Below are 26,872 nucleotides of genomic sequence, written 5' to 3'. Positions count from 1 at the left end.
CAGACAATTTCTCCTTTAATATATGCTCCAGTATGTTGTTGCCAACTGAGAAAAGTGTTGTTTAGGTGGCGGTGTGGGCGGCGCGGGGGTGGGGACCGCGGGGACCACGCTGGGCGCGGGGCTGGGCGCGGCCGCCGCACCCTTCGGCGCCAAGCCTGCACCCGCCTTCGGCTCCCTCGCCTCGGGCTTCCCGCAGCCGCAGGGCACCGCCTTCCGCACTGGTAGGCCTACACCGCCACTTGACTTACCCTTCTGATCACTCATGCTTGCCTAGTACTTATTGGTACGCTAAATGCCACTAATTTTACTCATGTCAGTCATCTGCTTCGCTAGGGCTTTATTTCATCCTCCTTCCCACTTACGGAAGGTCACCACCTCTTTATCTTACTCTCCTCTTCACTCATGCAACCCTTGTACTTCTTTCTAATCTAAATGCCATTAATATCAGTTATCTGCTTCGCTAGGGCTTTATTTCATCCTCCTTCTCTCTCATGCTGCCCTAGTACTGTATCTTAGGTAATCTAAGACCCTTCTACCTTCCGTACAGGTCACCACCTCTTTATCTTACTCTCCTCTTCACTCATGCAACCCTAGTACTTATTTCTAATCTAAATGCCATTAATTTTACTCATATTAGTCAACTGCATCGCTAGGGCTTCATCCTCCTTCCCACTTATACTGCCCTAGTATTGTATCTTAGGCGATCTTAAGACCCCTGTACCTTCCCTACAGGTAACCACCACTTATCTTACTGTCTTTGTTACTCATGCTGCCCTAGTACTATTGGTAATATCGCCGCCATTTGTCTTTATTCTCCCCTTCACTCATTGTTAGTCTAAATGCCACTTATTTTACTCATAATTTATTTTATCCTCCTTCTCACTTATGTTGCCCTAGTATCGTGGTTATGTAAAAATCTTGTTACCACTTTCCGCGCAGCGCACTTCTTTTCTTTCCTTATCACTCCTTCTGCCCTAGTACCACCGCCATTTGTCTTTACTCTCCCATTCACTCATTGGTAGTCTAAATGCCACTTATACCACATAAACCATTTATTTTAACCTCCTTCTCAGTTATGCTGCTCTAGTATTGTAATTATGTAAAAATCTTGTTACCACTTTCCGCGCAGCGCACTTCTTTATCTTTCTTTCCTTATCACTCCTTCTGCCCTAGTACCACTGCCATTTGTCTTTACTCTCCCCTTCGCTTATGGTGTTCTAGTATATTTACTGGTAATTAATGCAAAAAACTCTTTAATATTTTTTTTTTATGGGGTAACTTTTAAGGGGAACCGCCGGCGCGTTAGGGATACCGAACTGCGCCATACATTCGTTCGGTACGGTATAAAGAAAGGGCTGACGCTTTTCAATTGTAAAATCATTGATTGAATTTTATCAATCCAACTCAACTTTTTTATTATTTTGGACATTTTTGGTCGTCGAATTGCTTTTTTTTTTTTTGTATTATATGATTTTTTTTGCTTTTTATTTTGAATATTTTTATTTTTATATTTATTAATTTGGATTTGTTGATCTAAAACATTATTGTCATTTTGAGTTTTGACAAAAAAAGATGGCGCATGTTGATATATTTAATTTTGGGATAAATTTTAAACAATTTTATGCAAGTTTGACCAAGCTTTGTAAAGTTATTATCACATTTCATCATCATCGTCATCATCATCATTATTATTATGTTAGCCACTAACTGTCCACTGCTGAACATAATCCTTCCGGGGGGGGGGGGTGCCTTAGTAATAGTTCCTGTAGATGGAGCAGGGCCTCCTCTCCTCTCCTTCCTCCTCCTAATCCTCTCGACTAAGGTGTGGCCTGAATAAATGAAACAAACTTAATCTAATTATACCAACCTGGGGGAAAGGGATCAACAATCCCCTTCTTTCCCATTGGTTACCAGCCTGTTACCATTTTCCAACAAGTTGACCGCCATCTTGTTTAGTATTTCAAATTAATAATAAGAAATTTTTGCCTTTACCTAGGTCTGGACAGCGGTCTCGGTGGTGGAGGCTTGTTCAGTAACACGTCGCTAGGTGGCAGCAGTTTGGGTCTGGGTCTAAACACAAACAACAGTGGGCTCGGCAAGTAAGTAACTGTTGATTTTTTTGCTCTTCTCAACAGACAACTTTCAAACCCTGCAGTAGATTAAAAAAAAATTAAATACTTAATATAAATGGAGGTTTTGAGGCTAACTCAAAATTTTCCTAAATTTTCAAAGCTGTCGGACCACATTACCAAAAAATCTTTACCTCATACCCTACCCTCCACCCGACCACCCTGGTAAGGGTGATCGAAGGGTACTAACAATTGCCACTTCACCCTGTATATACTCATACTGTCTGTCTGTCTGTCCCAACAGCGCGACAGGGCAGAACGTGCACGAACAGATGTTAACGCTGGCCGCACGGCCGTACGGTGACTCGCCCTTATTCAAAGATCTTCTGCCAGATACATGTAAGTATTTTCTACAAGCTTTTTTTTTTAATTTACAATGCATGTTTGCTGTCGTGTGGTCCCGGCATAGAATGAGCCACCCTTTCCTTTCCCGTGGCTGTCATAAGTGACGACTCTAGAAACTTAATGGTCTAGCAATAGGCAGCAGAGTTCCTCTTAAGACACCATCAAAGCCTAACTGCGGCTGTCAATCGGCCTGCCAAGTGTGGCAACTATTAGCAAATGTCTTCAAGGGGAGCCAGTGGACAGATAAAGGCTCATATAATGAATTGCATTGTAACTACTCAATGATATTTTGAGCCAGTATCCGCAATTGGATGTATTTGCCTCCAACTTGCTGGAGTCTCGTCGACTGACCACAGAGTATTTGTGTTCACACGTTTTTTGTTTGAGTTAAATCTTTTTATATTATTTTTGTGCAATATTCCTTTTTATATGTTATTGTACTGATGCTTTCCTGGGTGGGCGTACTGGAAGACTGTAAGGCTCACCCAGTGGATGTAATAAATAAATAAATAAATAATGATGATAGTGACTGCCTTATGGTCTGGTCAGTGATTCGTTTGTTTACATCTACTAAGTTTAACTAATATAGAACATATTTTAATTAATATTGAAATCGCCATATTTATCGCTTGGCTGTACTCTAAACGGTAATGTTTGCGGTGCGGCAGCGGCGGCGGGCGAGCAGGCGCTGCGGCCGACCAACCCGGCGGCGCTGCAGGCGGTGCTGGGCGGCGCGGCCGCGGCCGAGTACCGCGTGTCGGCCGCGCCCGCGCCGCCGCTGCGGCTGTGCCCGCGCCCGCAAGCCCACGACAAGGTACTACTTTCCATTTAACACTTCCCTCTTGTCGGTGCAACCAATTCATGCATCTGCCTCCAGCCAGCTCTATCCCAGGCCATATCCTTTATCTCCCTATACGACATGACGCCTAGTGTTTCCTTTATCTGTCCCATGTCGTTAATCCTCGATCTTCCCCTTCCTCTTTTGCCCTTCATCTTTCCTTCTACTATGCTCTTAAAAAAATCGTCATGTCGTATAAGGTGGCCCAGCGTTTTGCCTCTTCTATTCTTTATTATTTCAACCAATGTTCTCTTCTTGTTTACTCTTTTTAGGACTTCCTCGTTTGTTAGTTTTTCTGTCCAGCTTATCCTTTCCATTCTCCTACATGTACACATTTCGAATGCCTCATGCATCTTTCTTTCCTTCTGCGTCATTGTCCATGTTTCACACCCATATAATGCTATGGTACATCATACGTTATATCGATATATTATATATATATATATATATATATATATATATATATATATATATATATTGGGCTTCTCTGAGTATTGACGGTGGGAAATGACCAGCCCTATATCACCCCATATCATTTGTATATTTATGTTCGTTTCAATTAAATAAGGGTTCTTTATTAATATATCATATACTGTGCCAACCTGGCAGTCGAAATGCAAGACGCCTATATCCGTGGGTAAAGGTGTTCCTAACGGAGTGACAGACTGACTTTCAGATAATCCAAATGAGAACTTTAAAAGATCTTAGGTATACTAAAAAGTTTTTAAACAACAATGCTGAGGGATGGGATAAACTCATCTACAACGGTGGCATACAACAGGCAAAACTCATTATGGGTGCCCTAACTGGACATATGCCAGTAAGACATGTACTACACAAACTATCTTAAAGCGTGGGATAACGTTTTTTTTTTTTTGATGGGTGAAAATGATATGGTAACCCCGCCTGGGCTAACGGGATACGCTGGCGGAGCACCAGTGAAGGGTGATAGATGAGAATGAAAACAGGCCAGTTAGCCCATCATGATGAATTCATCAGGAATTAACCATGATAGTTTCCAGGGAGAACCGCGAGGAGGTCGACCTGGCTGGGTATATTGCTAGCAATGGGATTCTCAGTCTCCATTACTAACAATCCCTTTCCCCCAACGTGGGATAACGTTAAGGTAACAAATAGGATCTATGAAATGATTGTATAAGGCAGGGGGATGCACAAAAGATCCTGATGGATCGACGTGCAACGGCTTAGCTGACCCCATATGCGAAAATAAAATATAGATGTTGTTATATATCATCCACCTGTATTTATTAGTGCTCTGCTACCACTTCTCATAAACAACAATAAACTACTTACCCATGAGAAGCCGGACGGATCGATAGTTTCTAATTAACTTTTTTAATTCTAGAAATCGCTGTTCGACGGCCTAGAAGAATCCGACGCGAGTCTAGAAGATAAATTGTCACTTAAACCAAGCAGGAAACGGCTTGTTCTCCGCCAAAATAAAGCAGACAGCGTCCAAAACGACTCAGCCGATCAACACACAAATAACAGGTAAGAGATATTGTTTCAACCGTTATCTGTCCATTACTGAACATAAGCCGTCCCCATAAGGCAGGGCAGGGTTCCCATAGCACGGTAACCCTTTCTCCGTCCCCTCCCTTTACATTGTTTGTATTGTCTAATGAATAAAGTGCTATAGGGCGAAGCGCGGCCTTCGACGCGTTATTATATAGGGCACGCGCCGGGCCGGTACCGCCATACCGCTATGTCCCTGCACTTTAAATCTGTAATATCTTCGGAAATATTATTTTAAATTACATGCTGTAAAGGGCCATATTTATCTATATTAAATGGACAATGTATATAAGGTACTTAATTAAATAACAATTGATGCTGTATGGATTAAAATCACTTCGTAAATAAGCCGTTTTTTTCCCGTAAAATTTAAAAGATAAAAAATGGTTATTGTGGGTTATCCTTAAGAGATCGACATATATCATCGCGCACTTTTTTCTTGACCTTTTTAAGGTGTACAGTACTGTAGTACATTATTTTGATTTATGGGAAATGAGTAAGTAAAATATTTAATTCAATATTCAAACGTCTATATATTTTCTAAAAAAAATGACAATTTCTAAATTTTATACTGCGCGAGCAACTTCGCATGCGCTGTTATTTATAATTTATTTTTCTCCAGAAATTCAAAAGGTATTTATAAAGGTTTGTTATATATACAATATATATATACGCCACATCACTCCCCTCCGAGACCGTTACTACGGGCGATAGTAATCTGGAAATTTAACTACTCGTCCTGTTATTGTTTTTATAACTTCTTTAGGTGGAGGTAAGGCGTCCAGAGGTTCATGTAGAGCGAGGCTGCGGTCATTTAATATGTAGGCAGGTTTCAAGCGATCTATTGATACAGTAACAGGTTTGCCTTTAACTAATAATTTGTATACTTTTTCAGATTTCTCCACGACAGTATATGGACCGGTGTATGCTGGTTGTAAGGAAGCACGAACTGCATCTTCTCTTAAAAATACATGTGAAGCTGTTGGTAAATCCTTATAAATAAATATGGACGGTTTTGTATGTCTTGATGCAGGGGAAGGCTTTAAATTATTAACAAACGAACGTAAGCGGGCAGTGTATTCTGTAACGTCTGTTGTTCCAGCTGTGCTTGGGTCGAAGAATTCTCCCGGTAATCGTAGCGGTTCACCATAGACTAGCTCTGCAGTGCTTGCTTGTATGCCCTCTTTATAGGCGCTTCGAATGCCGAGCAGAACTAAAGGTAAGACTTCCATCCAGTTCTCTATCGCATGACAGGTAATAGCGGTCTTCAGCTGTCTGTGGAATCTTTCTATAACACCATTACTTGCAGGATGATATGCAGTAGTTCTCTTATGCTGAAATCCTGATATTTTTGAAAGATGTTGAAACAAAGAAGATTCAAACTGTCTGCCGCGGTCTGTAACTATGTCCACTGGAGAACCAAATCTTGATATCCACCCAGCAAGAAAAGCTTTAGCAACTGTTTCAGCTGTAGCATCGGGTATTGGTATCACCTCAGGCCATCGAGTGAATCGATCTATGGCAGTGAGGCAATAGCGATTTCCATTACAGATTGGAAGTGGTCCGATGAGATCTATATGGACATGCATGAATCGAGCTCGTGGCAGCTGATAGGTACCTAAAGGTGAGGATACATGCCTAGTTATCTTAGAACGTTGACAAGCTAGACATGTACGCGTCCACTCTCTGCAATCTTTTTTAATCCCTGGCCATACATAGCGTTCTGCTACTAACTTGATTGTTGCATTAGCACCAGGATGACTCAATGAATGCAGGCTATCAAAGACTTGTTTGCGTATGGACTTTGTTACGTAGGGTCTAGGAATTGGAGTGCTCGCATCGCAATATAATTCTGCATGCGTTCCAGGTATCTTCACCTTCTCCAAACGTAATGAAGTTCCATGGTCTAACAGATTCTTTAATTCTGGATCAGCTGCTTGTGACTCAGCAAGTTGAGAGAAATTGATAGACAGTTCCACCTCTTCCACTCTACTCAATGTGTCTGCGACTAGGTTGTCCTTTCCCGAGATGTGTCTCAAGTCAGTTGTAAACTGGGATATAAAATCCAGATGACGAAACTGTCTCGGTGAACATTTATCCCTACGTTGGTGAAAGGCGTAACACAATGGTTTATGATCTGTAAAGATCGTGAAATCCCTGGCTTCAACCATGTGTCTAAAATATTTTAATGCTTCATACACAGCAAGCAGCTCTCGATCATAAGGAGAATATTTTTGCTGCGCTGAGGTTAGCTTACGTGAAAAGAAGGCTAACGGTTGCCAATCTTCATCTTTATATTGTTGTAGGACGGCTCCGATTGCAGTTTCTGAAGCATCTGTCACAAGACCAAGTCTGCATTGGCAATCTGGATGAGCAAGAAGTGTAGCGCGGCATAGACTCTCTTTGCAATCTTCAAAGGCTTGAAGGGTATCATCACACAGGTTGATAGGGTAAGAACCTTTAACTGAGCCAGTCATGAGAGCATGTAGAGGTGCTTGAACTTCAGCAGCGCTGGGAATGAATCGTCTGTAGAAATTCAGCATCCCTAAAAATCTGCGGAGTTCTCGAACTGTCTTGGGAGGAGGAAACGATTTGATCGCTTCAACTTTCTCATCAAGAGGTTTGATACCATTGGCTGATATATTATATCCAAGAAATTTTACTTCAGACCGACCAAAGTTACATTTTGAAATATTGATGACAATTCCGTAATCTTTCAATCTATTAAATAGTATACGCAGGTGCTGCTCATGAAGATCCTCATTTTTGGAAAAGACTAAGAAGTCATCAATGTAAGGGTAAACAAAATCCAATCCACGCGTCATTTCATCAACAAAACGCTGAAAAGTCTGCCCAGCATTTCGTAAACCAAACGTCATGGCAGGAAATTCATATAGCCCGAACGGAGTTGTGATGGCAGTCTTGTGGATATCACTTGGATTTACTGGGATTTGATGATAGGCTTTGACAAGATCTATTGTTGAGAATACTGTGCAACCTGCTATACTGTGTGTGAAGTCATGAACATGTCTAACTGGACATCTGTCAGGAATAGTGCGAGCATTTAGCATTCGGTAATCTCCACAAGGCCGCCATCCGTTATCCTTCTTCGGTACCAGATGTAATGGCGAGGCCCAGGAGCTTTCCGATGGTCGAGTAATACCTAATTTAATCATAGACTCGAATTCTGCCTTTGCGATTTTTAATTTGTCTGGCGCTAGACGGCGTGGAGTACAGTAAATTGGAGGTCCGGGCGTAGTCCTGATGAAGTGAACGGTATTGTGTTTGATATCAGCTTGTTTTCTGGATGGATTTGTAATTTCAGGAAATTCCTTCAGGATTTGATCGTAGCGAGACTCGCCGATTGGTATCTTGATAGAAGAAATTGCAGTCGACGAGTGCGCAGGAGAGCAAATGACGGACAGTGTCGTCGTGTTGTCTAACAAACGTTGGTTACGTATGTCTACTAGAAGACCATAGAATTTCAGAAAATCAGCTCCTATAATCGCCTTAGTGACGTCACCAACAATGAAACGCCATGGGAAATCACGGCGCAAACCAAGATCCAAATCCAGGTGAGTATATCCAAATGTGCTGATCGTAGTACCGTTAGCAGCAGAAAGTTGGAAATCTGATTTAGGACGACGCTCATGCAGTGCTCGTCGTGGGAAGACACAAACATCGCTTCCTGTATCGATTAGAAATTGCATCTTCGACCGACGATCTACGACGAACAGGCGACCAGACGTGTTGGGACGGCCGTTCGTCGCCATTACCGACCGCCCTGTGCATTTCCCGCCTGATAATCACAAGGCTTTACGCATCGCTTTGCTTTAGCTCCAAACTTTGCATGATACCAACATTTCGGAAATTTTCTATAGTTAGATTCCGATCGCGTTTCAGAGCGGCTACGACTTCTCTGACAGGAACGGGGACGAGACTGACGATCCAAAAGCACTTTCAACTGCCTCCGGAGTTCGGCTATCTCGTTGGCCATAGCGTCAAGTGATGATCCACATGTTGATGCAGCTGACACTTGCGGAGTAGCAGAGGCAATATCCTGGATACGGTCTGCCAAATCAGAGAGCACCTCTAGTGACGCTGTAGGTTGAGCAGCTATCACTGTCTGTACGTTGCGTGGTAGTCTACTTGTCCATATGGTCTTGAGAAAGTCCTCTGGCACGTTCGGTCCGGCGAGGCTTTGTAAATGCCGTAAAAATTGTGATGGGCGACGGTCTCCCAATTCCTCATGCATAAGTAGTTGTTTTACCTGCTTCTCGCGTGAGGCACTTAGACGTTTGATAAGTTCAGTTTTCAATTTTTCATACTTTTCCGTCGGAGGTGGTGAAATTATAATGTCCTTCACTTCCTTTGAAAATTGGTGGTCAAGTTGTCCAATAACGTAATTAAACTTCGTTGCATCTGCTGTTATATTTGAGACGGCGAATTGGCCTTCAACCTGAGCAAACCATATTTCGGGTTCCTCCGGCCAAAATGGCGGAACTCGTATTCCCACTTTAAATATTTCGTCGTTATTGTTAGACGATGCCATTGTAATATGCGTTTTTACGGGGTCACCAGTTATGGGAAATGAATAAGTAAAATATTTAATTCAATATTCAAACGTCTATATATTTTCTAAAAAAAAATGACAATTTCTAAATTTTATACTGCGCGCGCAACTTCGCATGCGCTGTTATTTATAATTTATTTTTCTCCAGAAATTCAAAAGGTATTTATAAAGGTTTGTTATATATACAATATATATATACGCCACAGATTTATCTCGTGGTGTTCAGCCAGCGTTCGCAATATAAGCGCAAAAAATGTGTTTATTTACGACATCACATTAGAAACCTGTAAATTTATCAGTGTTCCTCTACAATATTATGCATGTATTATACATATAAACCTTCCTCTTGAATCACTCTATCTATTAAAAAAACCGCTTCAAAATCCATTGCGTAGTTTTAAAGATTTAAGCATACATAGGGACGCACGGACAGCGACAGCGACTTTATTTTATACTTTTTTTTTATGGGTGATGATGGAATCGTAACCCCACCCATGCTATCGGTATACACCGGCGAGGCACCAGTGAAGGATAATAGGTGAGGATGAAGCAGGTCAGTTAGCCCATCGTGACGAATTCAACAAGAATTGTTCACGATGGTTTCCAGGGGGAACCACGTGGAGGACGACCTAATAGGGCGCATATTGCTAGCAATGGAGCTGTCAAACTCCATTGCTAACAATCCCTTCTCCCCTTGTTTTATACTATGTAGTGATATTGTATTTACATACTTGTTTAGCTACGCGTTTGTGTTTTGATCATTCTGTGTACGCATGTACGTATATATATATATATATATATATATATATATAGCCTAACTTAGCCTATAGATATGTGCGTGCGTACGTGTGTGTTTATTAAATTAATTTAGTAACGGATTAGTTTCACATTTAAAATATTAGCGTGCCTAACAAATACCGGTGTCGGCAGGTCGCTAGAAGAGCCGCCAGCGCAGCCCGAGAGCAACGGCCCGTCATCGGAGCCCGAGCGGGACCGCGTCAACGGCGAGCGAGACCGCGTGTGGCGACAACCCGACTACCAAGAGAATAACAGTGAGTTTATTAGGTTTTCTTTTAATTGTATCAAAAATGTATATAAATCTAAATTATTTATGTAGCGTAAATTTACAGGGTACAGAGGAATAACACTTGAGTCCTCAGGAATGGCAACGCATGTGGGGTATCATGGGCGAAACAGTATACTCTGTTATGTCCATGGTACTGCTCATGTCTATAGGAGACGGTTACCACTTTCCATCAGGTGGGCTGTCAGCTTGTTTGCCATTCAAAGTTGTATAAAAAAAATACAATATGGAAACACTCAAATTTACAATTTTGCACTTTTGGTGCCACTTAATTAAATGTGGGTGGTATCATATTAATTAATTATTTATAAGAAGTAATTAAAAAAATATTTAAAGATAAAAATTTTCTTTGAGATCACTGCCAGCTGGTAGGGTGCCTAGGACACTTGCTGCATTTCCACGCTGAATAGCTATGGAGATGCGTTGACCAAAGCATAGGCCAGCCTTCTGGTCACCAGAGGATTCCACCGGCCGGCGTGAAATCTCCATTTACAATAAATAATAATATAATATATATCCCAATCGTTATGTCGGTGAACGGTCTTATCCCAACCAGTCTGGAACAACATCTCAGACGGTTGGGATTCCGCGGCGGCTCACTGCCGGGAAAGATGCAGAAAGCGGTGCTCTTAGATTCTGCCCGCATTGTACGCCGGTTTCTCTCCCTGGGGCCCTGAACCCCGGCCGACTGTGCTTCTACCGGGGGTTAGTTGCCATCTCCTCTCCTTAAGAGGGGAGATGAGAATTTTAGTAAAATTTAAAAAATAATAATAATTTATTTCAAAATAAATGTTACATTTTAAATGTAGGTAAAACTCTGCTCCCTAAATAGGTAAATCCTGTACTTTAGGATAAGCAGTGCTCTTCCCCATACGGCATAATGACGCAAAATTGTATAAAAATAAAACAATAAAGGTTAAGTTACTAATACAGTAATAATTTAATTTGTCCAAATAATATTTTGTAAATGAAATCTTGACTGTGTAATTTGCGAGTGTATGGAATGGATGTGTTATTGTAAATTGGCAGTCGTAACCTAAGATACTACTAATAATAAATATAATTGAAGTCGGCAAAAATAAAAGAAAAGTAGAGGGGGGGGGGGGGTTGGTCTACGCCGGGACCACAGAACGACTAAACCACCGCGGTTGTATAGAAAATATAACACTTGCTTCGTTTGTTCTAGACGTGGATGGCAGCTCAGAGAAACATGGTAGTTGGTAAGTAATATTCGTTTAATTTTTTTTATTTTAACCAACTTGAAAAGAATGTAAGAGGTTCTGATTAAAGTTGTATTTCTGTTTGTCTTTGTTCTTTCAGAATACCGTGTTTTGTAAATCGATTTGGGAAGTTGTTGTTTTAACTCAATCTATCCTAAAGTGGGCGATAACGCCCCTTGTGGCTTATGTTATATAGGCTTATGTTCAGCAGTCGACAGTTAACGGCTGAAATAAAGATAAAGATGTATTTATTTAACAAAGTATGTTTGTATTAGCACAGAATTTATCATTGCTTCCTACACTAGGCGGAGCCTGTCCTGTAGGAAGCAGTACCCGTGTTATCATATACATGCATATAGATATTAAACGTAGGCTTTTTAGCAGTACTCACAATTGTGTAACTAATTTGTGAAATAATAATATATTTGTTTGTTTGTTTGTTTGTTTGTGTATACAGGCTGAGTTCGCCGAAAGTGAGTTGGAATGACAACGAGAAGCCCATAGAAGAGCCCACGCCTCGTTTGTATCCCAACTTAGGTAAGTTTTGACTTTTTTTTTATACGACTTAGAATGGCAAACAAGCTGACGGCCCACCTGATGGAAAGTGGTAACCGTCGCCTATACACATGAGCAGTACCATTGACATAACAGAGTATACTGTTTCGCCCATGATACCCCCCATGCGTTGCCATTCCTGAGGACTCAGGTGTTATTCTTCTGTACCCTGTAAATTCACGCCATATCCCACCCTTGAAATCGAAACACAGCCATGCAAACACAACTGCTTTACGGTTGAAACACGAATGGGACAGAGGTGCCCAAGCAAACGACTTTTGTACAAAGTCTCTCTCCAATGTTGGTATATCATATATTAAATTATATTGTAATATATTAAATCAAATTACATAGTCATGGTAGCTAGGAATTTTACTGATATATGTATATTATATAACAAACTACTGATTATATACAACTACAGGCAAGTATTTCGACATATCAGAAATAGTAAAACAGGGATAACCATATCTAAAAAATAAACTAGTATATAGTATAAATAATAATAATAAAAAAACATATATATATATATATATATATATATATATATATATATATATATATATATTTCATATATGTTTGTCAATTTGTATACCTAGATCGATGAGATTGATCATAGAGGACTTATCTTGTTTTACCATCCATTGTTATGTACTTTTACCTATGTATCACATAATAAATAAATAATAATATATAATAATTGTTTTCAGATAAAGAAATGTCCTCTCCAATGGCAGAGCGTCGTGCCAGTTGGTAAGTTAATATCATTAATATTTTACTAAACTTGACATTATTTCACGAAGTATGATGACGAACATGCCCTCATTTTAGAAATGGAGCGTGTATCACGAAACGTGCGTGGACTGAATAGCGGTCGGAGATTGATGTCTAATATGGAAGGTTGTGACACTTCTGGTAGTAATAGTGGCGGTCAGTCTTCGAGTGTTGGCAGTCGCACACATACTAACGGTAGCGGAATTAAACGAAATAATTTTAAATAACTATTCAGGAATGAAACTGAATGATTTAAATTAGCAACTGAACTCCCCAAATCCGATGGGACTACATGAGTATAAATTGTCTCTAATAACATGGTATGCTCCGCCAAAATCCAAAGAATAAGAATACAAGCAGGATTTTTTTATTGGTGAAATATATCAAGGTGATATAATTCAAGTTCAAAATTAAAGGTTAAAATGGTTAAAGAAATAAATTTGACAGCTATGTTTTTTTTTCTGCAATGGACAATAAAAAGGTGTCCAGACACGATCAACTTAAAGTGAACTTGTTCTTTTATATAACTTTTGGACGTTCAATGTTATGATGGAAATTTCCACCATTATGCAAAGAAGGGCTACCATTAGTATGTGTGTGACTGCCAACACACGAAGATCGATCACCACTATTGGTACCAGAAGTTTTATTAAGTTACTCATTATTTCTCTATCTATACTTATAATAAATCTGTAGAGAGGTCAATTCTGTAATAAAAACATTGTTATATAAAAAAAGGGTTATTGTGGATGAATTTGGAACTAAGATTTATATCTATTGATACTGCCTACCTATTTAAAAAATTAGATTTTCCCTGACAACAAAAGTGTCCGGGACATTTTTCAAAAACCCCTGCCGGACGGCCCCCGGACGCCCTTCAAACTAGGAAAAATACGGGGAATTTTGAACGGATGGCAGCCCTATCTATACCTAATCTATCTTCTATACTTATAATAAATCTGTAGAGAGGTCAATTCTGTACATGAAATATATTTCCAAAATAACTATCAGCGGGTGATCAGTGATCGATACTGATGCCAAAAATGCAATCAGTAAAATTTTTGTCTGTCTGTCTGTATGTTCGTTATAGAAACAAAAACTACTAGACGGATTTTAACGAAACTTGGTACAATTATTCTTCATACTCCCGGGCAGGTTATAGTATACTTTTCATCACGCTACGATCAATAGGAGCAGAGCAGTGAAGGGAAATGTTGGGAAAACGGGAGAAGTTACTCCATTTTGAAGCTTCCGTCGCGTGTGCAGCCTTGATGGCCACTTTTTAAAATGTAAAAATGTCCACCCGTGCGACGCCGGGACGGGCCGCTAGTTCATGTGTATAAATGTGGGCAGGCTGACGACGAAGCCGCTCCGCAAGCCGCTGGTGTCGAACCCCGAGTCGGCGGAGAGCTCGGTGCGCGAGCTGGGCGTGCGCGGCGACAGGCAGCTCGACAAGGAGAACATCGACACCTTGTCAGGTATCGGCCTTCTCTCATACTGCATTCATTTATTTAAACATACATACATACATATCTGTCGCGCCTGTCTGCCATTAGGGTAGGCAGAAACAATGGAACGCCAAATGCTTCGATTCAAACAAACCTCTTTCGCTTCCCCCACATTCATCAATCTTTTCATACACGCTCGTCGGTTACGGGTACTTTTAATTTGGCCCATCTTCAGCGCGTCGCCTATTTGGTCGACAGACGTCCGTCTAGGGCGGCCCCTTATCATTTATTTATTTAACTCTTTATTGCACCAAAAACATAAAAATAAACAATGACATATAAACAATTCAATTGAAATACAGTGGCATGGAGTACAGATCAACTATCAACCTTCCTCTCTTCTTTTTCCCTCTTCTCCCTTCTTCCTCGTCTTCCTTCTTTTTTTTTTCGTTTCTTCCTTTTTTCTTTACTCTGTCGTTATTACAACTATTTAGGTTTGGTGTAATATGTATTTATTTATATTACTCAAGGATCTAGCTTTTGATTTACCGACCGGCCGCCTGTGTGCCGTCAGTCTGTCTTGGTAGTGTATTTGTTGGTGGTATCCGCCATGCAACTATACTAATTGGTTGTAAAATACGCTGGTTTTTGTTATATTTATTTATTTATTTATAGCAAGGCAACAGATTACAAATTAATACATTAATAAAATAAATATTACATAAAACAGCATTAAATTTGCACTCCAACAACTGCTCTGCGTAACATTCGATATTATATACGTTAAAAGAATGACGGCTATAGATTTAAAGTAACAAATTGGCTGCCTTAATGTAACATTGCAAGGATTGTTGGAAGATATCAAGCTCCTTGCGTACATCGTTATATTTTCTGCACACGCGGATAATTGGGATTGTGACACGATACAATATTATTACGAATCGGTATATAAAATAGTTTTTGTATTCTTTTATTACCTGTACGGAATGTAACGAGGCTCAACAATGTGCTACTGTCCCATTTATAATTTATTATTTGATAGAGAGCGATGATATCGGACATAGGTCTTCTATTTATAAGAGAATTAATGTTAAAATGATTAAGTCTTAATTCATACGAATGGAGTTTTTTTTTTTTATATTTTTATTTATTAATTATATTAATTGTAAATGAAAATGTCGTCTGTTGACTTGACGTTATTATATGTATATTTTTGTTCCATTTCGATTGTTTATCATTTTTCTTTTTTTTTTTTATATATATAATAAACTACAATTGTCATTGTATGTAAAAAGGTTAATTTTTCACCGTGCCTCCCACCAAACTGTTTATAATTATTCCTCTCCATCCAAAGGTTGCCTGCAAGAGATCGCTCTCAGCGATAAGGTCGCCCATTGTTCTCTCACTGTGATCATTTCTTGTAATTGTTTATATTTATAATAAGTTTACTATTGTAATCTTATGGAGGGAACAATAAAGAGTATCTATCTATCTATCTATCTAGTTTTGAACACTAATCATAGGAAAATAATATGTAAATATAAAAATTTAATAAACATTTGTTTCTTTTAAGCATGAACTGCTGAACGAATTTGAATGGGTAGATGCTATACTAACTTTGCGCACAGCATTTATATACTTATCGATTCACATGGGTAAAGCCGCGTGATACAATCAGTATATTTTTCAAAATACTTATGCTACAAATGATATTATATGGATAGATCCCCCACATCCATCCCCCACTCTCTCCTAATCCTCTCCCTCCCCGCCAGGGTGCAGCAGCGAGCTGCACTTCTGCTGCCACCGCGGCGGACGCGGCACCTGCTCCTGCGAGAAGATTGCCCATCAGATAGCGGGCGTTTACGGTTCCTACTCTCCTTTCCTTTGATTTTGTTCCTTCTTCCCTTACTTCTAAATTCCTCTCTTTAGATTATACAGGGTGTAAGGGACAGGTTGAACAAAACGAGAACAGCTGATTTAGATGAATGCTCTGAATCAAATGGCAGATTCTTTTCCCACCGGAAATCCACCGCAGCCATATAATTAACGATTCATAGTGTTGACGCCGCGCAATGTATTTGAAACTTTACGATCCACACGACGCGTGATGCCTACACCGCGCGGTCAACGGTGTTACTTCGTAGGTAGTTTTCGTACGCTCGTGTCGTTGACCTTGCACAGCTGATACCGCGCGTCGCGGTAGGACTTTAAAACGTATGTTACATTGCTTTGTTTTTTGGTATTTTATAGTATTTCACTATAAAATATTATTATTTCTTTATATTATGACATAATATCATAGATTACATGGTTTTAAATGGAAAAAAAAAAACTGGAATCTTTTCTGAATTTCCATTGGTGTTCAGTGCCGACCTGTCCCTTACACCCTGTATACGTACAACCCTTATTCACAGAATCTTCAAATCTCAATAACTTAAAGATTTTTTTATGCAACTTAGAATAGTAAACAAGAAAGTGACAAAACAGTGTTATTACACTCTTTTATCACTTTGTTTTTCTTTTATCTATACAGATATATTCTCTGGGGGGAAGGGATTGTTAGTAATGGAGTTTGACAGCCCCATTGCTAGCAATATGCCTTATTAGATCGAGCTCCACGTGGTTCCCCCTGGAAACCATCGTGAACAATTCTTGTTGAATCCGTCACGATGGGCTAACTGACCTGCTTCATCCTCACCTATCATCTTTCACTGGTGCCCCGCCGGTGTATACCGATAGCGCGGGTGGGGTTACCATTACATTATCATCCATAAAAAAAAAAATATATTCTCTAATTTTATCAAAATCGGTTCAGTGGTTCAGTTTTTAAAACAGAATAGCTGATATTTTCGCAATTGAAGTCGGTTTTTTTGTGGACACAATCTTTTTTTTTTTATATATATGACAACTTTTATTAAAACGTGTTGCATAACATAGGACCAAAAAAAACATTTCAAATTAAGGAACACCTTTTTTTTTAATTTCTTGATAATACATTTTGACTAGTTAAAACTGACTACTTTATCTATTTTATCTATTTTATCTATTTGTACAGTGTCCGAGGAAGAAAACGTGTCAACCCGGGAATCGACGCCGCACCCCGCCGGCGTGAAACTCACCCGCCCCGGGTACTACACTATACCGAGTTTGGACGAAATAACAGGTTAGTGGATCGTGTAGATAGATAGATAGATAATTTATTTGCATTACTTACAGCACACAAATTACAACATACATACACAAAATAAAAGCGAGATAACATAAATGATAAAAAAAAAAATACATAAAGCCAAGTACAAATTTTCCTTTTGTGCGTGTGCCATAAAAATACAAAATGGTCACAACTCAGTTTATTGCTTCGCCCTTAAAAAGCAGAGCACTGATATTCTGTTGCGGCCAAAGGGAATAGGCTAACAATAAAACAATACTACCAGATTATCCATACAATAAACAGACAGATATTCCTGAGTCCTCAGGAATGGCAACGCATGGACGGTATCATGGGCGAAACAGTATACTCTGTTATGTCCACGGTACTGCTCATGTCTATAGGCGACGGTTACCACTTTCCATCTGGTGGGCCGTCAGCTTGTTTGTCATTCTAAGTTGTATAAAAAAAACTCATCTCTCTCCAGGGTACCTCCGTCCCGACGGCACGTGTGTGGTGCCCCACCTGACCATCGGACGGAAGAACTACGGGAACGTTTACTACGACTGTGAGATAGATGTCGCTGGACTAGATCTCGACTCTTTAGGTGAGTGTGAAATCTTGTTTGAATATATTGTAATATGTAACCCTATGTATGTTTGTTGGGGGAAAGGGATTGTTAGTAATGGAGACTGAGAATCCCATTGTTAGCAATATACCCAACCACGTCGGCCTCCTCGCGGTTCTCCCTGGAAACTATCATGGTTAATTCCTGATGAATTCATCATGATGGGCTAACTGGCCTGTTTTCATTCTCATCTATCACCCTACACTGGTGCTCCGCCAGCGTATACCGTTAGCGCAGGCGGGGTTACCATACCATTTTCACCCATAAAAAAAAAACTCTATGTATGTTTGTTGGGGGAAAGGGATTCTTAGCAATGGGGTTTGACAGCCCCATTGCTAGCAATATGCCCTATTAGGTCGACCTTCACGTGGTTCCCCCTGGAAACCATCGTGAACTTGTTGGATTCGTCACGATGAGCTAACTGACCTGCTTCATCCTCACCTATCATCTATCACTGGTGCCCCGCCGGTGTATACCGATAGCGCGGGTGGGGTTACCATTCCATTATCACCCATTAAAAATAACCCCTATGTATGTAAGTATATTCATTATGATAGGTCACTCTCTGTCTAAATTGAAATGTTAATGTACGTCGCCATTATGTTTTATTTATTTTATAATTTAACTAAATTGAAATAATTTATTCATAATTTTCATCATTAGTTTGGGTGTCCTCCAGAAATCTGTCCGATTCTAGAATAAAGGCATATGGGTATGCGACCCCGGCCTCCCGAGCCGCTGCAGTGTCCCAGTCCTTTCCGCAACTGCAGTGTCCCGTTTCCTTTCCCACACAAGTCCCTTATTCCTCCCATTTACCAATTTCCACAACCTATGTACCACAAAATAAATAAATAAACGTCTCTATCCCACAGTGCATTTCCTAAACAAAGAGGTGATAGTGTACCCGGAGGACGCTGATAAGCCGCCGGTGGGTGAAGGCCTGAATCGGCGGGCCATCGTGACCCTGGACCGCGTCTGGCCCCGGGACAAGACCGAGCGGCGGGCCATCACCGACCCGGATAGGTAGTAATACAGTTGGATTTTCATTTATTTTTGTGTAACACGCGGGGGGGGGGGGCAAACGAGCATGCGGATCACCTGATGGTAAGTGACTACCACCGCCCATGATCACCCACAACACCAGCGGCATTGCAGGTGTGCTGCCGGCATTTTAAAAAGGAATATCATTTATTAGCTATCAAATAGATACTTTTTATTGTTCCCTCCATAAGATTACAATAGTAAACTTATTATAGATACAAACAATTACAAGAAATGATCACAGTGAGGAAACAATGGGCGGCCTTATCGCTAAGAGTGATCTCTTGCAGGCAATCTTATTTAATTGAATTAACCTTAATTAATTAATCTTCAATTTTTAAATGCACAAATTAGTTTTTTATGGGATGATAATGGAATGGTAACCCAGCCAGCGGTAATGGTATACAATAACTGGGAACTAGTGAGGGATGACAGGTGACGATGAAAAGGCAGGTCAGTTGGTGCATTTTTTTTTATACAACTTAAAATGGCAAACAAGCTGACGGCCCACCTGATGGAAAGTGGTAACCGTCGCCTATAGACATGAGCAGTACCGTGGACATAACAGAGTATATTGTTTCGCCCACGATACCCCCCATGCGTTGCCATTACTGAGGACTCAGGTGTTATTCCTCTGTACCCTGTAAATTCACTGCCATATCGCACCGTTCAAACCGAAACACAGCCATGCAAACACAACTGCTTCACGGTTGAAACACGAATGGCACAGAGGTAGCCAAGCAATCGACTTTTGTACAAAGTCTCCCTCTGGTAAATTTTTTATTTGTTTGTGTTTGGTTTATATTTTGGTTGTGTGGTTGTGGTTAATACTTCATCTGTAATGCATGTCTCACTTCTTGTTCCGTTTACAGGTTAATAAAAATGGACTACGAAGGGAAGCTGCGTCGAGTCTGCGACAAGCACGACACCAAATTTATTGAGTACAGACCGCAGACTGGAAGTTGGGTGTTTCGGGTGAGTGCAATCACATTTCTTTTTTAATGGATGATATTGGAATGTTACCCCGCTGTTACCTGCGCTATCGGTATACACTGACGGGGCACCAGTGAGAGATGATAGGTGAGGATGAAGTAGGTCAGTTTGCCCATCGTGATGAATATACCGAAAGACCATGTGGTGGTCCTCCTAGTTGGATATATTGCTAGCAATGGGGCCTTTAGTTTCCATTACTAACAATCCCTACCCCTGGGGCCTTATTTCTGTATATAATTAAGGATGTGAAAATGAGTTGTTTGTTACATCCTAATGATTTAACCCATTCGCTATGTAATTTGGGGTACAAGATACTGTATGTAATGGAAAACATTCATGTTCGTATTTCTACCGTAAAGCAGTTGTGTTTGCATGGCTGTGTTTCAGTTTGAAGGGTGGGATATGGCAGTGAATTTACAGGGTATAGAGTATTATCATGGGCGAAACAATATACTCTGTTATGTCCATGGTACTGCTTGTGTCTATGGGTGACGGTTACCACTTGTCATCAGGTGGGCCGTAGGCTTGTTCGCCATTCTAAGTTTATTAAAAAAAAAAACAGAGAGTGAAAGCTAGTTTGTAACAATAGTGAATAAACTATATTCATTTCACGTTGAAACGTTTACTAATATATTTACTCATTTAATTTGTTAAATTCGTTCCAACAGGTGGAGCATTTTAGCAAATACGGCCTGACCGATTCCGACGAGGAAGATGACATCACACCCGAAGTCCTGAAGCGGCAGCTGGTCAACCAGCAGAGCCTACAGACGGCGGCCCCTGGTGAGTACAATTGCTGTCTAGTTGCTGTCCCGTGGGATATTTTACTTAGAGATATCTGATATGTAAATGGCATGAAACATTTAATTGGGGACAAGCTGAAGTGGCAATGGAAAGGAAACCGGCTACAGATGCGGATGAAAGGTTCTTGAATGGCGACCCCGTACGGGCAAACGTAGTGTACGACGACCTTCACTAGACGGAGTGACGGGCTTAAATGTATTGCAGGGAGTCTGTTATGTTCATAGTACTGCTCATGTCTATAGGCGACGGTTACCACTTTCCATCAGGTGGACTGTCAGCTTGTTTGCCATTCTAAGTTGTATAAAAAAAAGAGTCAGTGGATGCAGGTGGCTCAGGACTAGTCCTTATAGCGGTCTATGGGGAGAGGAGTATGTCCAGCAGTGGACGGATAATGGCTGAAATTATGATGTCAAAAAAATATTTAGGGGTGGGTCACCCTTATCATTGAGGGGTATGAAAAATAGATGTTGGCCTATTCTCAGACCTACCCGATATGCACACAAAATTTCATAAAAATCGGTAAAGCCGTTTCGGAGGAGTTTGGTAACGAACACCGCGACACACATTTTTTTTATATTAGATATTATTATATATTCTTTATTGCACTAAAACATACAGTAACAACAATAAGTTAATAACAATGTTAGCAAACGCGAAACTATAGGGAAGTGTCAGAATACTCGAATGCGGTACTAGTAATTAAAAAGTATGTATGTATGTTACTTGTGTTCCGGCGGCAGTCTCTAAGCCGGCGGCGGTCGCGGCGGTCGCGGCGGTCGCGGCGGGGCTGGGCGGGGCGGGCGTGGTGGCGGCCGAGCTGCCGGCGCTGCACCGCTCCTCGCTGCACGTGCTCGGCGCCGGCACAGGTCAGCGCTCTCTCTACTAATATTATTTTCTCAAACATGCTTGCAAATGTGAGCATTATTTTGACAATCCTCATAGAGATAAATCAAAATTGCCGTACTGGCCAGATACATGCGGGCAGCGGCCGGCAAAAGTTGTATGAAAATCCATATCTGTCGTGTTTTGCGGCCAGATGAATTACTATGTAAACTCATATCTGTCCTGTAATTTAAAAATGGAATGACCTTTTACTTCGGAACATGGCTACCGAGGAGGTAACTAATAATAAGTTTTATTTAAATTTCGAACTGGCTCGCAAATAGAAAGCTGTTCATTGAAAAAAAAAAACAAAGGAACATTATGGCGCGTGAAAAATTATTATTGTTCGTTATTCGTCATTGAACTTAAAAAGTAAAATTGTGTTTTTGATTTACGCGCATTGTTTGAGAAAAGTACTTGGCTTGTATAGCCTTGGCCACAACTATGCATTAATGGACTCACATATGTGTGCCTCGGCTACGTCTCGGCCCACATTTGCACGTTCGTCCATCAATGCCTCGGTTGCTGGCCGCTGCAGTTATGTACTATTAGACAACTTGGGTACATTTTTATTAGTAAGTATACTTAAAAACTATGCCAATACTTAATCACTTATAATGAGTGTGTGTGACCATTTTGTGTTAATATGGCACACGGATGAGAAAAGGACATTGTTTTTTAAAATACTGCTGCTGGAAGTTGATAGTTTCAATTGTAAAGCAGTTGTGTTTGCATGGCTGTGTTTCGGTTTGAAGGGTAGGATGTGACTGTGAATTTACTGGGTACAAAGGAATAACACCTGAGTCCTCAGGAACGGCAACGCATGGGGGGTGTCATGGGCGAAACAGTATACTCTGTTACGTCCATGGTACTGCTCATGTCTATAGGCGACGGTTACCACTTTCCATCAGGTGGATCGTCAGCTTGTTTGCCATTCTAAGTTGTATAAAAAAGTTGATATAACTTGTAATGGTGACCGTGTGGGAGAGTGGCGCCCTCTAACATCCAATATTATATCTGTGTAAACTCCTTATTTTGTTACAGCTTTTGAAATGGACACGACAGAAGACAACACAGAAGCGCCGAGCCTATACCAAGAAAACAGAGGTATGTAAAAAGTATTTTTTATATACAATTTTAACATTTTTTTTGTTATTATTTTTCTATGCACCTTAGAATGGCAAACAAGCTGACGGCCCATCTGATGGAAAGTGGTAACCGTCACCTATAGTTAGCCTATTCCTATAGTTAGCAGTAAGTATGTATATTGTGTTTCAACCGTGAAGCAGTTGTGTTTGCATGGCTGTGTTTCGGTTTGAAGGGTGGGATATGGCGTGAATTTACTGGGTACAGAGGAATAACACCTGAGTCCTCGGAATGACAACGCATGGGGGTATCATGGGCGTAACAGTATACACTGTTATGTCCACGGTACTGCTCATGTGTATAGACGACGGTCACCACTTTCCATCAGGTGGACTGTCAGCTTGTTTGACATTCTAACTTGCATTAAAAAAAGTATGTATATATTTTCGTGACATGTATATAACATTTATATTTACTGTCCACCCCCAGCGGCGTACGGCGTGAAGAGTCCGACTAGCGAGCTGGCGCGGCTGGAGCACCGCCAGAGTCATAATGTTCAACTGATGAAGGCATCCCTCTACGCAGATATAGGTATGTCACCTTCATCATCATTTCCACCGTTATAGGTCCACTGTTGGACATAGGCCTTCCCCAGACTGTCATAAGGAAGGACTCGCTGGTGCTTCGCTATCGTGTACCGATAGCACAGGCGGATTCATGTTTATTTATCATTCAAAAACTATAGGTATAATAAATATAGGTAATATTTTATTTTTCTCAAACATGCTTGGAAATGTGAGCATTATTTTGAAAATCTTCTTCGAGATGATTGTTTAAAATGTCCCCCTGTGCAACGCCGGGACGAGCAGCTAGTTTAAAAATAAAAATAGGCAGTCATACGTTTTGTGTACATAGGCAGTGGACAATTATATTTAAAAAAAAAATGGGTACGTTCAGCCATTCGAGCGTTCGATTTTTTTAAATGTCATTTATTCTTATGTATGCCAAACAGAAATGGACGACGACGTGTCGGTGTCGACCGGGGACCAGCAAGTACCGCTGGCGGTACCCACAGAGGACCTGCCGGTTACTACGGGGCCGGCACCGGAGCCCTACCTCGACATCACGCCGCCTGCTTACACCGAAGGTCAGCAATCAGGTTTGGTTAACCAATGATTTAAGTTTAATACAAAATCGTTTACCTACTTGAATCACCTATCGTTATACAATGCAGCTATTATCATATAGTCCACGATTTGACAGTGACATTTCTTTCTTTTTTTATTGTTGACAAGTGTTCGACATTTTTGATTTTTTTTTATAACATTACGAATTTTAATGACTCATTCACCCATTAAATTCACGCCATAACCCTTCAAACCGAAACACAGCCATTAATAACATTACGAATTATAATGACTCATTTAATTAACATTTATTTTTTTAAATTTTAAAATTTTTCATACCTAATTATGGCGAAATATGAGGACTTATACCTGTTGTTAACATCTATACATTTACCATGTTTCTTGTAATTTATTGTATTCTATGTTTCAGAGGTGCCTATGAAGCCTCTCATAGTCCGTCCCTACACCATAGTGCTGAAGTATCACAGGAAGGTGCCGCCTTTTAAGGAGACCATAGCCGGTACATACATACATTATTACTATTATATATTTACTAGCTGACTCGGCAAACGTTGTTTTACCATATACATTACTTCTAGAATTATACATGAAAATATATCGTACTACAATTATTATATTCGATTGCCATCTTGCAACCCTATTACGTAATATAAAAATCACGAAAATTTGAAGTAGTATGTATTTTTCAATGATAAAGCATAAAAAAAATGACAAAAAATAAAAACAAAATTAAGTGTGGGTCACCCTTATGATTGAGGGGTATGAAAAATAGATGTTGGCCGATTCTCAGACCTACCCAATATGCACACAAAATTTCATATATGTATATATATAACATACAGTAACAACAAGAAGTTAATAACAGCTAATGTTAGCAAAGGTGAACTTGTCTCTAAAAGAGATCTCTTCCAGTCAACCTAACGCAGTATTTTATTTATTATTTTTAGGAAGCTTACAGTTATAATTTTTTTTTATACGACTTAGAATGGCAAACAAACTGACGGTCCACCTGATGGAAAGTGGTAACCGTCGCCTATAGACGTGAGCAGTACCGTGGACATAAATAACGAAATTTGAATAACTTACAGTCTAGTAAATTAATAAATTTGAAAACGGAAGTAAAGGTATGTACAAATCGGTGATGACCATTTCTCTTGAGATGGGCCATTTGCTCATTCATATGCATTAAAAATAATGTCTGTAAATTTCTCCTCCCACAGGCAAGTTGGACGCGGCGTGCATCGCCGACATGTCGATCTGCCGCAGCCGCCACAGCCGCGTCAGTTTCGGTCCAGCCGGCACCATCGCCTACCTCGCCACCTACGAAGGCCTCCAGGATTTGCCTCGCAGTTAGTATAATGGAGTCTAACAATCGTATTGCTAGCAACATATCTAGTCGTATATCAGGTAGTCCGGAGGCAAAAGGGATTGTTAGTAATGGAGTCTATCAGTGACCCATTGCCAGCAATACACTTTCCATACTGTTTCGCCCATGATACCCCCCCATGCGTTGCCATTCCTGAGGACTCAGGTGTTATTCCTCTGTACCCTGTTAATTCACGCTATATCCCACCCTTCAAACCGAAACACAGCCATGCAAACACAACCGCTTCACGGTTGAAATACGATTGGAACAGAGGTACCCAAACAATCGACTTATGTACAAAGTCTCTCTCTGGCAAAATAGAATAAATAGGCAGGTCGGTTAGTCTATCGTGATGGATACGCTTGGAATCGAACAAGATAATCTCCAGGGTAAACCGCGAAGAGGTCGAGCTGTGTGGATGTATGATTTACCTGCTGCTGATTTTCACCACCATACAACCCGCCACAAACTAAAGTTTCATCCCAATCATCTGAACGAGTGGCGGTCTTCCACCGTGCGTTTTTCAAGGCACTTTCTTCCACGCACAACCATTCTTTGGAATCAACTTCCAGCAGCAGTATTTCCGAACCGATACGACAACATAACCTTCAAGAAAAGAGTATATTCCTTTTTAAAAGGCCGGCAGCACACCTGCAATGCCGCTGGTGTTGTGGGTGATCATGGGCGGCGGTAGTCACTTATCATCAGGTGAGCCGCATGCTCGTTTGCCCCCTGTGTTGTAAAAAAAAAATGTATTGCTAACAATGTTCGTATGTGTCGTTGCAGCGGCTGCCATGTCGGAACTGTGGCGGTATGTGCGCGGGCGTGCGGCGGCTGATTGGAGCGAACCCGTGCTGGCGCGGCTCGCGGTCGGCGCGGCCGACGGCGGCTACGTGCAGGTGAGATAACCCATCGGTGATACGCTGGCGGGGCACCAGTGAGGGATATGATACGCGAGGATGAAGCAGGTCGGCTGGGGTTACCATTCCATTATCACCCATTAAACAGAAAACCTCTCTTGTATATTTTTTTATTTATGCTAAAAAATAAAAAAAAAAAACTAATACAGCAAAAACGTACAAAACTGGAACTGTCAGTGTTTTATTTATGTAAATGGACACGTAGCGACATCTAGTATCGCTTTGGGAAGAATCCAGCACACGCCATATTGTGTGTTTTTTTTTTATACAACTTAGAATGGCAAACTGGTAGATTTCTTACTTCTGGTAGATTTATTACTTTGATATTTTATTGATTGTAACATGTAGGTT

At 40.6% G+C, this 26,872-nt stretch overlaps 1 protein-coding gene across 1 annotated transcript in view; it reads left to right on the top strand.

The window, feature by feature from the left end:
* The window catches only part of LOC113516412 (nuclear pore complex protein Nup98-Nup96), a 63,853-nt gene that overhangs the window by 19,301 nt on the left and 17,680 nt on the right, over nt 1–26,872 (top strand). The window contains 22 exon segments of the mRNA XM_052892337.1: nt 66–221; nt 1,997–2,099; nt 2,374–2,468; nt 3,143–3,288; nt 4,679–4,824; nt 10,352–10,473; nt 11,692–11,725; nt 12,183–12,262; nt 12,991–13,033; nt 14,408–14,532; nt 17,561–17,668; nt 18,141–18,260; nt 19,154–19,304; nt 20,195–20,297; nt 20,984–21,098; nt 21,860–21,985; nt 23,046–23,108; nt 23,577–23,678; nt 24,100–24,246; nt 24,645–24,734; nt 25,456–25,584; nt 26,388–26,500. Coding sequence (XP_052748297.1) covers nt 66–221; nt 1,997–2,099; nt 2,374–2,468; nt 3,143–3,288; nt 4,679–4,824; nt 10,352–10,473; nt 11,692–11,725; nt 12,183–12,262; nt 12,991–13,033; nt 14,408–14,532; nt 17,561–17,668; nt 18,141–18,260; nt 19,154–19,304; nt 20,195–20,297; nt 20,984–21,098; nt 21,860–21,985; nt 23,046–23,108; nt 23,577–23,678; nt 24,100–24,246; nt 24,645–24,734; nt 25,456–25,584; nt 26,388–26,500 — 2,417 coding nt within the window.

Source organism: Galleria mellonella, unplaced genomic scaffold (genome assembly GCF_026898425.1).
Source record: "Galleria mellonella isolate WM207_F2 unplaced genomic scaffold, CSIRO_AGI_GalMel_v1 utg158, whole genome shotgun sequence".
Classification (NCBI taxonomy): Eukaryota; Metazoa; Arthropoda; class Insecta; order Lepidoptera; family Pyralidae; genus Galleria; species Galleria mellonella.
Note: the sequence above shows the minus strand (reverse complement) of the source record. Positions and strands in the feature narration are given on the sequence as shown.